The 14332-nt window shown below is 43.3% G+C and overlaps 1 protein-coding gene across 1 annotated transcript in view; it reads left to right on the top strand.

The window, feature by feature from the left end:
• Ube4b (ubiquitination factor E4B) overlaps positions 1-14332 on the top strand; it is a 120867-nt gene that overhangs the window by 62035 nt on the left and 44500 nt on the right. The window contains 5 exon segments of the mRNA XM_028893635.2: positions 6656-6758; positions 6760-6798; positions 7937-8037; positions 9829-9943; positions 13129-13212. Coding sequence (XP_028749468.1) covers positions 6656-6758; positions 6760-6798; positions 7937-8037; positions 9829-9943; positions 13129-13212 — 442 coding nt within the window.

Genomic DNA, 14332 nt, shown 5'->3' with positions numbered 1-14332 from the left:
TGGGAGTCTTTGTGTGCCTTCTGTTCTTGTGTAGAAGGTACAGACACTTTTAGGACCAGTTACTAGATTATATCCTTATCAGTATGAGATGATCTGGATTGTCTATGAGGTATCTAATTGAAGATTACTAGTAGATTACAGATTGTCTGTTAGATAATCTAATTGTAGATTACTAGTAGATTCCAGATAAAGTGAATGAAGATGGTCCCAGAGCATATAACACTAAACAGATAGAGAACTTGAGAATACATGTTAGTCAGAGGAGCAAGAGATAGCAAAAGAACTTGCTAAATTTGCTAAGTGAAGACTCTTTCTTGTGCCTATAAAGTCCCATGTGACTCCAGTTTACACAGCAGACATCCATAGGAATGACTTACTGTTCATTGTGAATGGACTTCATCTGTTCTGCATTGAGTTATCTGTAGGATAACTTTATGTAACGCAGTCCTGCTACAGTATTGGGATTGTTGGCCAGAGTAATAATGCAACAAACAAACAAGCAATAAATGGGTTATAAATAAGAAAGGAAGAAGTCAGTTTATCTTTATGTGCAGGAGATATGATTCTGTGAATTTATTTATTTATTTATTTATTTATTTATTTATTTATTTATTTATTTATTTATTTTTGGTTTTTTAAGACAGGGTTTCTCTGTGTAGTTTTGGTGCCTGTCCTGGATCTCGCTCTGTAGACCAGGCTGGCCTTGAACTCACAAAGATCCTCCTGGCTCTGCCTCCCAAGTGCTGCGACTAAAGGCATGTATCATCGCCACCGCCTGACTTTTTTTTTTTTTTCAAAAGGCATGTTTATTTTATTTATTTAATGTGTAGGGTTGGTTTGTCTGCACCTGTCTGTATATACCAAATTGGTGCCTGGTACCCTTGGATCCTCTGGGTCTGGAGTTTTATAGACAGTAGTTTGAGGAGTTTCTTAAGGCTGCCAGCTCACAAAAATGACCTAGAGACTTACTATTAATTATGAAAGCTCGGCCTATAGCTTAGTCTCGTTCCTAATGATCTCTTATAACTGAAATCAGCCATTTCTATTAACCTGTGTTTTGACATGGGGCTTTTACCTTTCCTTCTGTGTGTCTGATTCTCTCCCTGTGTCATTGGCATCTTCTCTGCCAGCCTCAGTTATCTCCTCTTAAATCCTCTCTCTGCCTGAAAGTCCCTACTGTACCTCCTGCCTAGCTATTTACTGTTCACCTCGTTATTAAACCAAACACAGAAATACAACTTCACACAGTGTACAAATATCCCACATTTCCCCCTTTTTGTCAAAATAAAAAGGAAAGGATTTAACTCTAACATAGTAAACCTATATACAGTAAGAATAGTTATTAGGTAAGAATTACATTCACAGTGTCCAGTCCATTTGTAATTGATAAATTTGGAGAAAATTGTATTCTCTTTTTTTTTTTTTTTTTTTGTTTTTTGAGACAGGGTTTCTCTGTGTAGCTTTGCGCCTTTCCTGGAGCTCACTTGGTAGCCCAGGCTGGCCTCGAACTCATAGAGATCCGCCTGGCTCTGCCTCCTGAGTGCTGGGATTAAAGGCGTGCGCCACCAACGCCCGGCCATCTCTATCTTATCTTGATGAATTTAAAGTTTTATACCTAAACCATTTTCTATCAAAACTTGTATTATCATCCTAAAACAATCTTTTTACACCTCAAAACATTTTTTTAAACAGTTTAAGCTTTTATGTCTCTTAACCTTATGCACTTTATACCTCTTTCGTGAGTTTCTTTTTTGAATTTGGTAACAAGGAAAGCTATAACTATAACTATCTTGTCTTCAGCTTCATCAGAGGTCCGAGAAGGATATAATATCACCTGAGTAAACAGGCAGTGCTGAGCATACAACTTCCAAAACTGTAGAAATGACAGAAACAGCTGGCTGCCTGGACAGTCACCCCAGGTCTGCCTGGCCCAACAGGTGACACAGATCACCAGGCTGTTAATCACTTCCGATTCTCAGCTTTCTGGAGGGAAGAACAGGTTTTCATCTTTCCTATTGTAAAGACAATCCTGTACACTTAACATTCCTGGTTTCTCTGGAGATCTGTGGGTACAAGGACCTTTGAGTTGTATTCCCAACAGTTGGTAACTCACATAAGGGTGCTGGGAATGAAATTCAGGTCCTCTGGAATAGCAACAAGTGTTCTTAATCCTTGAGCCGTTTCTCCAGCCTGATTCTTTAGCTTTTTAAAACTGTATGTATTTATTTATTATTTTATGTGCATTTGCCTGAGTGGATATATGTGCACCACAAACATGTAGATGCTCTTGGAGGCCAGAAGAGGGTATTGGATCTCCTGGAAATACACATGGGTGTGAGCAGCCATTGTGGGTGCTGGGGACCAAATCTGTGTCCTCTGCAAGAGTAGCAAATGCCTTTAACCCCTGAACCATCTCTCCATCTTCATGATCCTATGTTAAAACACCCCACCGGAAAACTATGAGGGCTAATAACACTTCCAGTGAGGTGGCAGGATGAAGGAAAATGAGTCATTTTTCTATATAACAGTAATGATCATGTTGAAAATGAAACTTGGAAGCTGAGCATGGTGGCACACACCTTTTTTAATCCCAGCACTCGGGAGGTAGAGGCAGAGGCAGGTGGATCTCTTGAGTTTGAGGCCAGCCTTGTCTACAGAGGGAGGTCCAGGCTAGCCAGAGCTACACAGAGAAACCTTGTCTCAAAAATCCAAGTAAATAACATGAAAAGAAAGAAACCTGGAAACAAAGTGCCTTCAGAGAAAACCATCCTCTACAGGAAGGAAGGACTTCTTCACTGAACTCTGAAAGCTTAGAGAGAGAAAGAAAAGTAGCAGAAGACACTGGAGTTGAGGGCCAGCAGAGTTCATCCGTGGAAGTGCTTGAACGTGTGCAGATCACTGTGTCACATGGAGTAAGCCAGGCTCGTGTGCAGAGTCTAGACTTAGAGATCTTACTCTGGCAGTCGACCAGCTGGACAACTTGAGTTTGATCCCAGGACCCACCCACATAGTGGAAGGAAGAAAGGAGGAAACTGACTTCTGACGATTTCTTCTGACTTTCCTCCTGGTGCTGTGTTTCATGTACGCACACGCACACACGCACTCATACACACGTACGTGTATACATTAAATAGATAAATGTAATTTTGAAAATGAAGCAAAGACAAAAAGGAGTGAGGGAAGGAAAATTCCTTCCATGGAAACATCTGCTCCTCTCAGGGAAGAGACAGTGAGGGAAGACCCCTTGTGACTCAGTCACCGTGAGGAAAGCTTTCTCATTGTTTTTCGGGAACTTGGTGTCTAGGAAGAAACTGAATGGTGTTTTATTTTGTATTCTTGTTTGTCTAGATATCCCAGTGAAGGTCATGAGTAGGGAAGGGAAGATGAACAGACAGTTGATGTGTGCACTGCAGTTTCTGTTAGAGGGGGCAGTGTGGGAAGAGTGGGCACCAGCCTGGGCGCTGACCACTGCTCTCTGCTCTCTGCTCTCCGCGCTTGCTGTCTGAATTCCTCTAAGGACTCATGCTCCTGAGGAGCAGTACTCAGTGGTGACCGCATGTGCACTCACACACACAGCTTGGTAAATGGGAAAGTGAGTTCCCATTAGAGAAGGAAATGCATGGGAGCCTGTTAAGAAGCAGGTGCTGGTACATTTGAAATGCAATTCAGTTTGTCTGGACATGAGGCATGTATTATTTTTTTTTCAAGAATATTTTCATTGTTTTTGGAGCATTCTCCTACATTCCTGTTTTGTGCGATGATTACCTGATTAATTCAGACAGCTAGTTTAGTTACCAGAAAATGGCTTGCACTTTTTTAAATGATGGTGTAAGTTTTTAAGCTTTTCTTGTAACTTAAATATGAAACATTTCTAGGATTTATATTGTCAGAGTTCTGAAAGTGTCATAAATCACCCCCTTTTAGTAATAAAAATGAGCAAGAGCCGGGCGTTGGTGGCGCACGCCTTTAATCCCAGCACTCGGGAGGCAGAGCCAGGCGGATCTCTATGAGTTCGAGGCCAGCCTGGGCTACCAAGTGAGTTCCAGGAAAGGCGCAAAGCTACACAGAGAAACCCTGTCTCGAAAAACCAAAAAAAAAAAAAAAAAAGAGCAAGTTATTTAGTGTGGTGGAGGGGGATCTCCTGTGTTGTTGGTGCTGGGTTTCAAGTCGAGGATGTTATCTATCCTCTCTCCTCAGCCTCCTGAACAGCCAGAACTAAAGGTCCAGACCCCTGGACTTCATGTAAATATCTTTGAATATTTAGAGATGTCATGAATGCGGGCATATAAATATGTACCACTTTCTCCTTCGGTGCTGTGTTTGCGGTGTGAATCTACTGAGAATCTCTATGGTCATCTTGACTACTGACTCTTGGCGTTGACAGGAATGGCTTTTCCAGTACTGAGATCCTGGTGCCTTTGGCACCTCGAACATCATACTGATAGACACAGGGTTCCTCTAGATTTCTGTGTTGGGTGAAGGTTCATCTCACTTCTTCTTTCTTCTGATGAGAATCAGCTGATTATTTGCTGTCTGATTCATGAAACAACCCTTGATATAGTCTTAGGTCCTTTCTTTGCGTTGTCTAGATGGACTGCTCCATACTCTGTTCCAGGGTCTTGCTATGTAACCCAGGCTGATCTTAACCTACCTCTGCCACCTGAGTGCTGGGATTACAGGTGTGTGCCAGTGTGTCTGTCCCGTCACTCTTCACGTTCTAGTGGAGCACTTGTGAAAGTGTTTGAAGGGACAGTGATTGTTAAGTGGAGTGTGTTGTTGGGAGCGGTTTGCGACTCAGCTGCAGTTGCATGAACCAGCACCAAGCATGCTGCCTTCCCTCAGACACAAGCTCCTGTGCTAGTCTGGGTGTTGCATCACTGACTGTTTACAGCTGGTAACGAGCTATTGCATCAAATTTAACTTTCTTTTTTAATTTCAGAAAATGTTTGAAATGTGGGCTTATTAGGAAACTATTTTATATTTTTCATTTTAAATACCAAGTACGTGTTTTCACTGACATCTGTGAGAGCTGCTACAAGGAAAATTACCCTGAGTCACACATAGGTGTGTGGCTGTATTAGCAAAGGCTGTCTATGGATTGTGTCGTGAACATAATCAGGGAGTCACAGATAAAACTCGGGTTGCTCTGGGTCAGGCAGGTTTTCCCTCGGTACTTCCCAGGAATCGCTGCAATCAGCACACTTGTGATAGGTTTTTATCTGTTTCTGGGTGAGTTGCTGTGCCTCATCATGTAGTGCACGTTTCTGTCGTCTAGCCAGTTAGGACCTACCAGAGAAAGCCATTAGTGAGTAAGGCACACCCAGAGACTCATTGCTGCCTCGAGAATGGTCCCCAGGATCTAGTGAGGTCCCCTGCAGCCCGGAGGCCTGCCCTTTCCTCTAAACTGCCCCTTCGCATCATTCCTCCCTTCTTTTTAAAGTTTGTATCAGCCTGGATTATAACTTACAGTAGTTCAGGTCTGTTAGGAGATAGGATGGTGTCCGGGCTGAAAGCCTTGGCTTTATAATGTTGTCTCCTGTGCACTGAGTTGTTTCCACACCCTGCTTTCCTTCTCATGTCAACCATGTGGATCTCCCCAATGCCTGGGTGATTTATTCGCGTATTTTTCCAAAGTGGATTAATTATGCATGTCTCTGGGTGTATAGCATATTGTTGCTGTCTCAGTTCTTGGGCCTTTTAGTTTCTGTGCTTTGTCTGCGTGAGGTTGGAAGAGAGATGCATCTATCAGGATCCTGGAATTCTTCCCATCTTTATCATCTTCCATATGCTATATGTCATAGTTTTGCCTAACTCTCTCCTTTATTTTAGAAATTTTTTGCTTCTTCCTCTGTCTTGATATTTTTGGAATTTTTGTATATAACAGATGAGTATTGTAGTTGAACACCCAGTTTGGTTTGTGATCTGTTCAAGGTTAGCCTCAACTTTACTTAGTATCCTTGAACCTAACCATTGTGATGTTTGGCCTTTGTCTGGGAATAGTTACTACAAACAGTGTTGCACACTGCCCCCTGCAGGTGTGGTGGAGGTTCTGGGTGCAGGTAACAAACTAAGCTGGAACGACAGCCCAAGGCAGCTTATTCCGTGTGTAGGAGTTTTGTTTATTTTGTTTTCATTTTTCTCTTCTTCCTTATTCATTTGAAAACTTAATAGCAAAAACATTGATAACTCCTTCCACCCAGGCATTTTCTCTAAGTTCTGGCCTGTTGTCCAATGCTGAGTGAAGTTTATTCAGGTCTTTGTAGATGTCCTAAGGGTGAGAGATAGTATCTGTAGTTGCTTGAGTGTCTCTCCTCGGGTCTGCCCAAGTGATGTCACTTGGTTTGGTTTGTGAACCTGTGGTTGACTCTAGCTGATCAATAGTCAGCAGCAATTCCTAGTTCCTCTGATTTATAAGTTTGCATCCCCAGAAAGGCCAGGTCCCATGGACAGACTAGGACATATTTACCAGAGATCGATCCCTGGTTAGGCTGGGAGCAGATAAACATGGGTGAACTCCAGTCTGGCTGCACGGGTGTTTGTGCTTCACCATGGATGCAGGGCTCCTAACAGGCTTTCTGCTGCAGCGTGACAAGCTTCTCTGTAGAGATGGTCGCAAAGAGGTAAGCATGGTCAATGTTTTTTCTCTTCCCCAAAGTTTGGGAGCCTCTGGTGGAGCAAGTAACTGGGACTCGTACAGTGATCATTTCACCATTGAAACCTGCAAGGAGACAGACATGCTGAACTACCTCATCGAGTGTTTTCGACCGAGTTGGAATAGAGGAAAAAAAAGCGCCAAAGGTACTATGAAGAGGATTTACCAGAACGAAAGCAGACTGGTTATGTTATGTTATGTTATGTTATGTTATGTTATGTTATGTTATGTTATGTTATGTTATGTTATGTTATGTTATGTTATGATATGTTATGTATGTGCTAATCTCTGTCCCAAGAGAAGCTGTCGATTAAATAGTCAGTAGTGATAGAGCTGTGGTTAGAGCCAGAGCTCAGACTGAGGCTGAGTACCTTGGCTCCAGCATCCTCTCTTTTGTCTGCCCTGTAGATAGGTGTTGTGTGTGTCATGTGTGGTCCTGATAACTGCTGATGGTGTCAGTTTTCCATCACTAGGACAAAATATATAGGAAACTCAAAGGAGGAAAGGTGTATCATGCTTACAGAATTTAAATCCACACTCAGTATGTAATACTGTAATCAGTCCATGAGCTTGGATTTTCACAATTGCCCAGTGAATCCAAGTAGCCATGTATGAGGAAGTGATGCCCCTCGGAGATGAAGCTGTTATTGTCAGAATTATTAAATAAATAACAAGCTTCAGGACCATGCTAAACCAAGGGAGCATTACCCTCCCCTCACCCCCCTTTTTTTTTGAGATGAAGTCTCACTATGTAGCCCTGGCAGACCTTGAACTCACAGAGATCCACTTGCCTCTGGCAACTGGAATCAAATCATGTGCCACAACACCTGGCAACATCTCAATACCTACCTTCTTATTCATATTTCACTATCCAGTTCTTGTCTGACTTCAGACACTGATTACCCCGTGTTAGTTTCAAATTTGTGTGGCCTCCTCTGGGTTTCTTGTCCTTAATCTTAGCAAAAGTAAAGAAAGTCTGAGTAGGTGTGGTGGTGCACACTTATCAGTTCTGCACTCTGGAAATCTGGGACAGGAGATTTGCTGTGAGTTTGAAACCAACCTGGGCTATTGTATAAAATACCCTGCCTCAAAGTATGATATAACGCCCCCCCAAAAGGAAATGGGATGGGTGTGCCCAAAGTTCTGTTCTGTGTTCCCTCACTAACCTCAGTACAGGTGGCACAGGTTGGCGACACACTTGCTGTGTGTGTCCTTTGTGAGTCTGGGGAGAGGAAATCAGGGCATTTTCTAGCCTCTCTCCTGACGGTTAACTCTCTCCTTCAGATGTGCAGCCAGCCAGCAGTCAGCCAGCTCCTGAGCAACATCCGCTCGCAGTGCATCTCCCACACCGCGCTAGTGCTGCAAGGGTCCCTCACACAGCCCAGGTACGACGGCACTCCAGGTGGTGGCTGGTGTGGGGAGGAGGGCCATCGCTCAGTGGATTTTATCCTCCGGGCGTTTGACGCTCTGTTGGATGACTCTGGGACCTGTACAGGGAATGTGTTCTGATTTAGTCATCAAAGCTCAGGCTGGAGAGATGGTTCAGAGGTCAAGAGCACTGACTACTCTTGCTGAAGACTGGGGTTCAATTCCCAGCATCTACATGGTGGGTCATAGTATCTGTGACCCCAGTTCCAGGAGATAGGATGCCTCCTTCTGGCCTCCGAGGACACTGTATACATACATCTGGTGTGGTACATAGACACACATACAGGAAAAACACTCATCCATAAGATAAAAATAGATACAACCAAGGGCTGAGCCTTTCCTCCACCTGAATACTGTGGAAATAAAATAATCTTCTAAAGAGTACAGAGCATATTTTTTAAAAGAAGTTAGTTATATTTTTAAGAGTTCTGTGTACTTTTTAAAATATGTAGAACCAAGGTAAATAATAATAATTTAATTTCAAACCTAGTATTTGAAGCTAGTGGATGTTTGTGACAAAATGATCATGTTCCGTGTGTCTCCGAATTGGTTTCTGTTACTAGGTGTTAGAGAATAGTGGGGGGAACTAGGTGAGAAGGCACATACCTATAATCCTAGCAAGAGGCAGAGGCAAGAGGGTCACCACCAATACAAGGCCAGACTGGCCTAGAACTTACTGCATAGGCCTGGGTTTCATTCCCCTCATAAAAACAAGATAAAACAAAATACAGTAGTAGAGAATGATTTGAAAATTGGCCAAAGTGCTATGATTTGTCTGTTTCAGAAAATTCTGGATAGTTTTCAAAGTTAATAAAAGATTGTATATTTTATTCTTTTCAATTTTATTTTTATGTGTATGGGTGTTTTATCTGCTTGTATATCTGCATATCATGTGCATGCCTGGTGGTCACAGCAGCCAGATGAAGGCATTGGATCCCTCTGGAACTGGCATTAGAGACAGCTGTGAGCCGACATGTGGGTCCTGGGAATTGAACCCAGGTCCTTTGGAAGAGCAGCCAGTGCTCTTAAGTACTGACATCGCATCCCTCCAGCCCTGTGTTTCATGGAAAAATGAAAAATTGCAGTTTTTTCATTCTGGTTGTTCCCTGTACTATAACTATGTTTTTTTAATATTCTCAAAATGAAGGAAAATTAGGCTGTATGGTGCCACATGCTTATGATCCTAGAATTTTGGAGGTTGAGGTTGAAGGAGATTATTGATAATCTTTTTTCCTCAATGTGGATGAGGCATAAACAAATAAATAAACAATAATTCTTTTTTATTATTTAAAGGAGTTTTAGATTTGCTTATGTGTATGTGCATCATGTGCTTCCAGTACTACTGGAGGTCAGAAGAAGGTGTTGGATCTCCTGGAACTAGTTAAAAACAGTTGTGAGCTGCCACATGGGTGCTAGGACCCAAACCAGACCTTTTACAAGAGCTCTTAACTACTGAGCCATCTCTCCAATCACCTTAGTGCATTTTTAGATGCATTTATGATTTCTTTTCCACTGCTGAGGACCCAGCCTGGGGCTTTGCACATGGCAGACAATGCTTAGTCCCAAAAGTACCTCCCAGGCCTGCTGCTTCCCTTTCAAAGGACTCCACAAAGAAAGAGTTGTTGTTTTTGGTGATTTCTTCTGGTGTCACCATGTTAGAAAAGTCTTGTTTACGTGACGGGGCAGACTGTGTGGCCATGACATTGTGCCGGCTTCTCTCACAGCCCTTGTTTTTCCTGGGTCTGCAGGTCCTTGCAGCAGCCGTCCTTCCTTGTGCCGTATATGCTGTGCAGGAATCTCCCGTACGGCTTCATTCAAGAACTGGTGAGGACCACTCACCAGGATGAAGAAGTGTTCAAGCAGGTACAGTGGGCCAAGCAATACTCCAGCTTTTAGCTAAGCGCATGTATGCTGATGTCCAGATACAACATGTCATGGAGTAGGGGAGGGACTCATGAAGCTCCACCCCTTTCATGCAGTTAGTGGTGGCTGGAGAATGGAAAGATGTTTTCTTGAGTGATACAGCCACTGGTATAGGTACCCATGCTCCTGTGAACAGCCTCTCACCCACGCTTCTGCAGGTATCCCCTAAGTAAATTGACGCATCATAAGAAAGAAAGAGTGTGGGGAGGGAGGGAGGGAGGGCATGAAAATAGTGAAGGGACTAGAGGATAAGTGATAATGAGGAGGAGACATGGGAGTGTAATGGGGCGAGTACAATAAATGCATTTTTTTATTATATATGTATATGTATGAAAATGCCATAATGAAATCCATGCATAATTATATATGCTAAAAAGGAAACAAATAAGAATGTCATATGTGGGAAATGCCTCTTCCTAGATCTCACTATGCATGTTACATTTGGCATGATATCCTTTCCTTTGTTTTATAGCTAGCATATTCATAACTCTCAATTTTAAGACCTTTGGATTCTTAAATATTTGTAAAAGCACAATCCAGGCCACATCAGGTGTGGTGGTGAATGCCTTTAATGCCAGCACTCACCGGTCAGGCAGGTAAATCTCAATGGGTTAGAAACCAGCCTGGTCTATATAGTAAGTTCCAGGCCAGCCAGGGCTACATAGTGAGACACCTCATCTGAATGGGGGGAAAAAAACAAGGAAAGAACAGTTCAGGACTCAAAAAGAACAATTCTGTTTAAGGTTACGCCCTCTCGGCTGTTTGTTCACGGTGGGCTTTAGTAATGTATTGTGGAGTCGACTGCAGGAACAATAAAGGCAGCATCGAGAGCTCTCTATCCTTAAGATAATGAACTCCTGGGTGGGAGTGGAGGGGATTGTCGCACTGGGCGGTGGTGGTGGTGGTGGCGCCGCGAACACCTTTAATCCCTGCACTCGGGAGGCAGAGACAGGTGGATCTCTGAGTTCGAGGCCAGCCTGGGCTACAGAGTGAGATCCAGGAAAGGCTCAAAGCTACACAGAGAAACTCTGTCTCAAAAAAACCAAAACCAAAAATAAAAAAAGAAAGAATTGTCGCAGGAGGTTTAAGTGAAGCAGCTTTAGGTATGGTCAGCATTAAGTAATACTTCTTTTTCATAAAAGCAACCATTTGAAAAACCCAGAGAAGTTTTAAAATCAGGCCCAAAATCACCTCAGAAGGACACGTGATGCTTATTTTATTGACAATAAGTTATGCAGAGGCCACAAAGTGACCTTTGGTGGTTTTGTAAAGGAGGTGGCATGAACTTCGTGGTAGCTTACAGCACAGGTAGGTCTTCCTGGCCCACAGGAAGCTGGTGCCTTCCTGCACTAGCTGGCATGAAGCCGTTGTTGTCTCTCCTGGGTTACCATGAGTTTTGTCTGGAGGGAGCAGCTGCCGATTGCAGCAGGCCGAGTCCCACCTTTTCACTAACAAGCTGCCAGACAGGACTTCTGAGTCCTCGACTGGGCTTGCCACTTCCTTTTAATGCTTGGGTGATGCTTCCAAATGAAGAAAGAGACAAATAGCAGCTTAAATGTAAGACTTAAGATGAAGAGCTGAAGCTTTTATCTACACTAGGAGGTATTTACTTGAAAAATAGAAAAGTTATTTGCAATGTACAGGGCACAAAAGTAATATGACTCCTAGGCTGGTGAGCTGTTTCAGTGGATAAAAGTGCTTGCTGCACAGTCAGTCCCTGAACCCCCCCAAAGGACGATAGTACTGACTCCTGAAAGTGCCCTCTGGTCTCCACGTTTAGTGTGCACACCCACCCACTTACACATTATACAGACACAATAATATAAATTTAAAAAAAAAATACACTCATTGATGGTGGGAAACATTTTATGCTTATTCATATTTTGCCTGTTTGTTATCAATTAAACTCTTAATTGCAGAAAGAGACAACTCTACTGAAAAGACTAAAGCTTAAAGTAGTCTTAATGTATTTAAAGGTCATTCAGATGAACAGTTAATGGCATTTATCCATGGGGTTCTAGAACTTGTCTTGCCTTTTCCTCTGGATTGCAGTTTTGGCATCTCCTGCCCCCATGCTGACTGTTACTCCCCGTTTTCAGCTAGATTACGAAAGCACGTTACTTCTACCCTGATAACTCCAGTTACAGGAACCAGGGTGATCTCTCCAAAGCTGTTTTGATAGCACAGAATGCTCCTCAGGCACATCAAGGGCCCTTTTTGGTCCCTTGTCTTCTCTTCTGCTCCGAGGTCTGTGTGATGGATGAACTCAGTGGCCGGAGGGCTTGGTCCTGGTTTTCTAGTGGCTTCGTATTATGCTCCCTTCCAGCTTGTGGTTCAGATTGCCAGCTGCCGTGTACTGCGCTTTCCCTTGATGTTGTTAGTCTTGGATTCTAGCCTGCTCCTAATTGTGTGGCTCCGTGACAGGCACTGTGACGTGTGCAGTGTACTGTGCTGAGCAGGGCTTGCACACTGTCACCATGTCAGTGCAGGCCTTGTATGTATGTTTTGTGCCCTTCGGTTTCCAGGTCAGGTGACTGTATTAATTCCTGTGTATGGAGGTTAGGGGTTCTTACTAGTCATTTAGTTTTCAGTCTGAACATTCATCAACTGTCCCTTTGCTCTCAATTCAGCTGAATGTAACAAACGGAGCAAAACCATTTTTTAAGTGTTGGTGGATTTGAGGAGAAGGTGGAACACTTAGGTACTTTCCTGACAGATCATTAGTGTGTGTTAATCAGCAACTTGGGGAGGACAGTGGGGTGATGGTGAGGTGTTCGGGAGTCCAAAGTGAGGCAGGGAGCCCTCCCAGCAGTCCTCTCTGTGCTGGCTGCCGTCGGATGTCAGAGTCCCACTGGAGTGTCAGTGTTCATCAATATCCTTTGCTGGAAAGTTGAGCTTCGTTACTTTATGCTTGGTCTGACTGATGGACAGGTCAACACTCAAGAATTCTACAGTCCTTGATCTGGAGAAAAATTAAAATTAAAATTAAAAAGAAAAAAGAAAAGCATTTCTCCTTTGGGGAAGAGTAGGAGTGTCTGGACCTTCAGACCCAGTACCTTGTGTGACATGCTTGCCTGTTTCATTTTCCTTAAACCTAATGTTTGTGCTTTTCTTTTTTATTACAGATCTTTATCCCTATTTTACAAGGCCTGGCTCTTGCTGCCAAAGAGTGCTCCCTCGATAGTGACTACTTTAAATATCCCCTCATGGTAAAGTCTTTTTCCTTTTCTTTAAGAGGTATTTAAGTAGATATTTTTCTTTTAGATCTATGTTCAATGTTGTTTTCAAATGTTTTAGTTTTTTTGAGACAGTCTCATGTCTTCCAGGCTGAAGATGACCCTTAATTCTGATCTCACTGCTTCCACCTTTCAAGTGCTGTGCTTACAGCTATAGATTATTCCGACTTTAACTGTAAATCCTGAGACCCTTGCGTAGGCTGGACAGAGTGCACTTGTGTCCTGAGCTGCCTGAGTGCATTGTAGCCGTCCGTCCTCCACCCTGCCAGTCCTAGACGGCAGCGAGGAAGGTTCCAGTGCGAAAGTGCTTTGCCATCCTGGTAGCTAGTACGAAGGATGACCATTGGCGGGCAATCTCAGCAGATTTTTCAGAGGAGCATACAAACCATACTTGGGATTTAAAAAAGAAACTTGTAGAAGGCTGGCTCCTCAGTTAAAATGCTTGCTGGGTAAGCCTTACATCTGGAATCCATGTAAGGATGAGGGAGAGAACCAACTCCGTATGTTCTCCTCTGACTTGCACATACATGCTGCACATCCCCACCTTCCCACCCCCATGCACACACAGTAATGACAAATGGAAAATGATAGCAACACATTGGGGCTGGAGAGGTGACTCAGCAGTTACCAGTGTTTGCTACTCTTGTACATAACCGGAGCTTGGTTTGCAGAACTGCCTGTAACTCCAGCTCCAAGACATTTGCCCTCTTCTGGCCTGCACAAGCATCTGCACTCATGAGGTATATACACATGTACACATTAATGAAAATTTAAAAATGAAATCATTTTAATACATTCCTGTGTGACACAGGTTGACCTTGTACTCATGAACCTCTTTCAGAGTGCTTAGATTACAGCAGTGCGCTCTCATGCCCAGCTGGGACGAAATTTTTTTTATTGAGCCAGAGATGGCTCAGCAGCTTAAAACACTTGCACAAGCTTGTGACCTGAGTTTGCTTCCTGAGAATCCATATAAAAACCCAGAGGTGGCGGCTTTTTTTTTTTTTTTTTTGGTTTCCCGAGACAGGGTTTCTCTGTGTAGCTTTGGTGCCTGTCCTGGATCTCGCTCTGTAGACCAGGCTGGCCTCAAACT

The sequence above is a fragment of the Peromyscus leucopus genome, chromosome 2 (genome assembly GCF_004664715.2).
Source record: "Peromyscus leucopus breed LL Stock chromosome 2, UCI_PerLeu_2.1, whole genome shotgun sequence".
Lineage (NCBI taxonomy): Eukaryota > Metazoa > Chordata > Mammalia > Rodentia > Cricetidae > Peromyscus > Peromyscus leucopus.
This window is presented reverse-complemented; position numbering and strand designations above follow the sequence as displayed.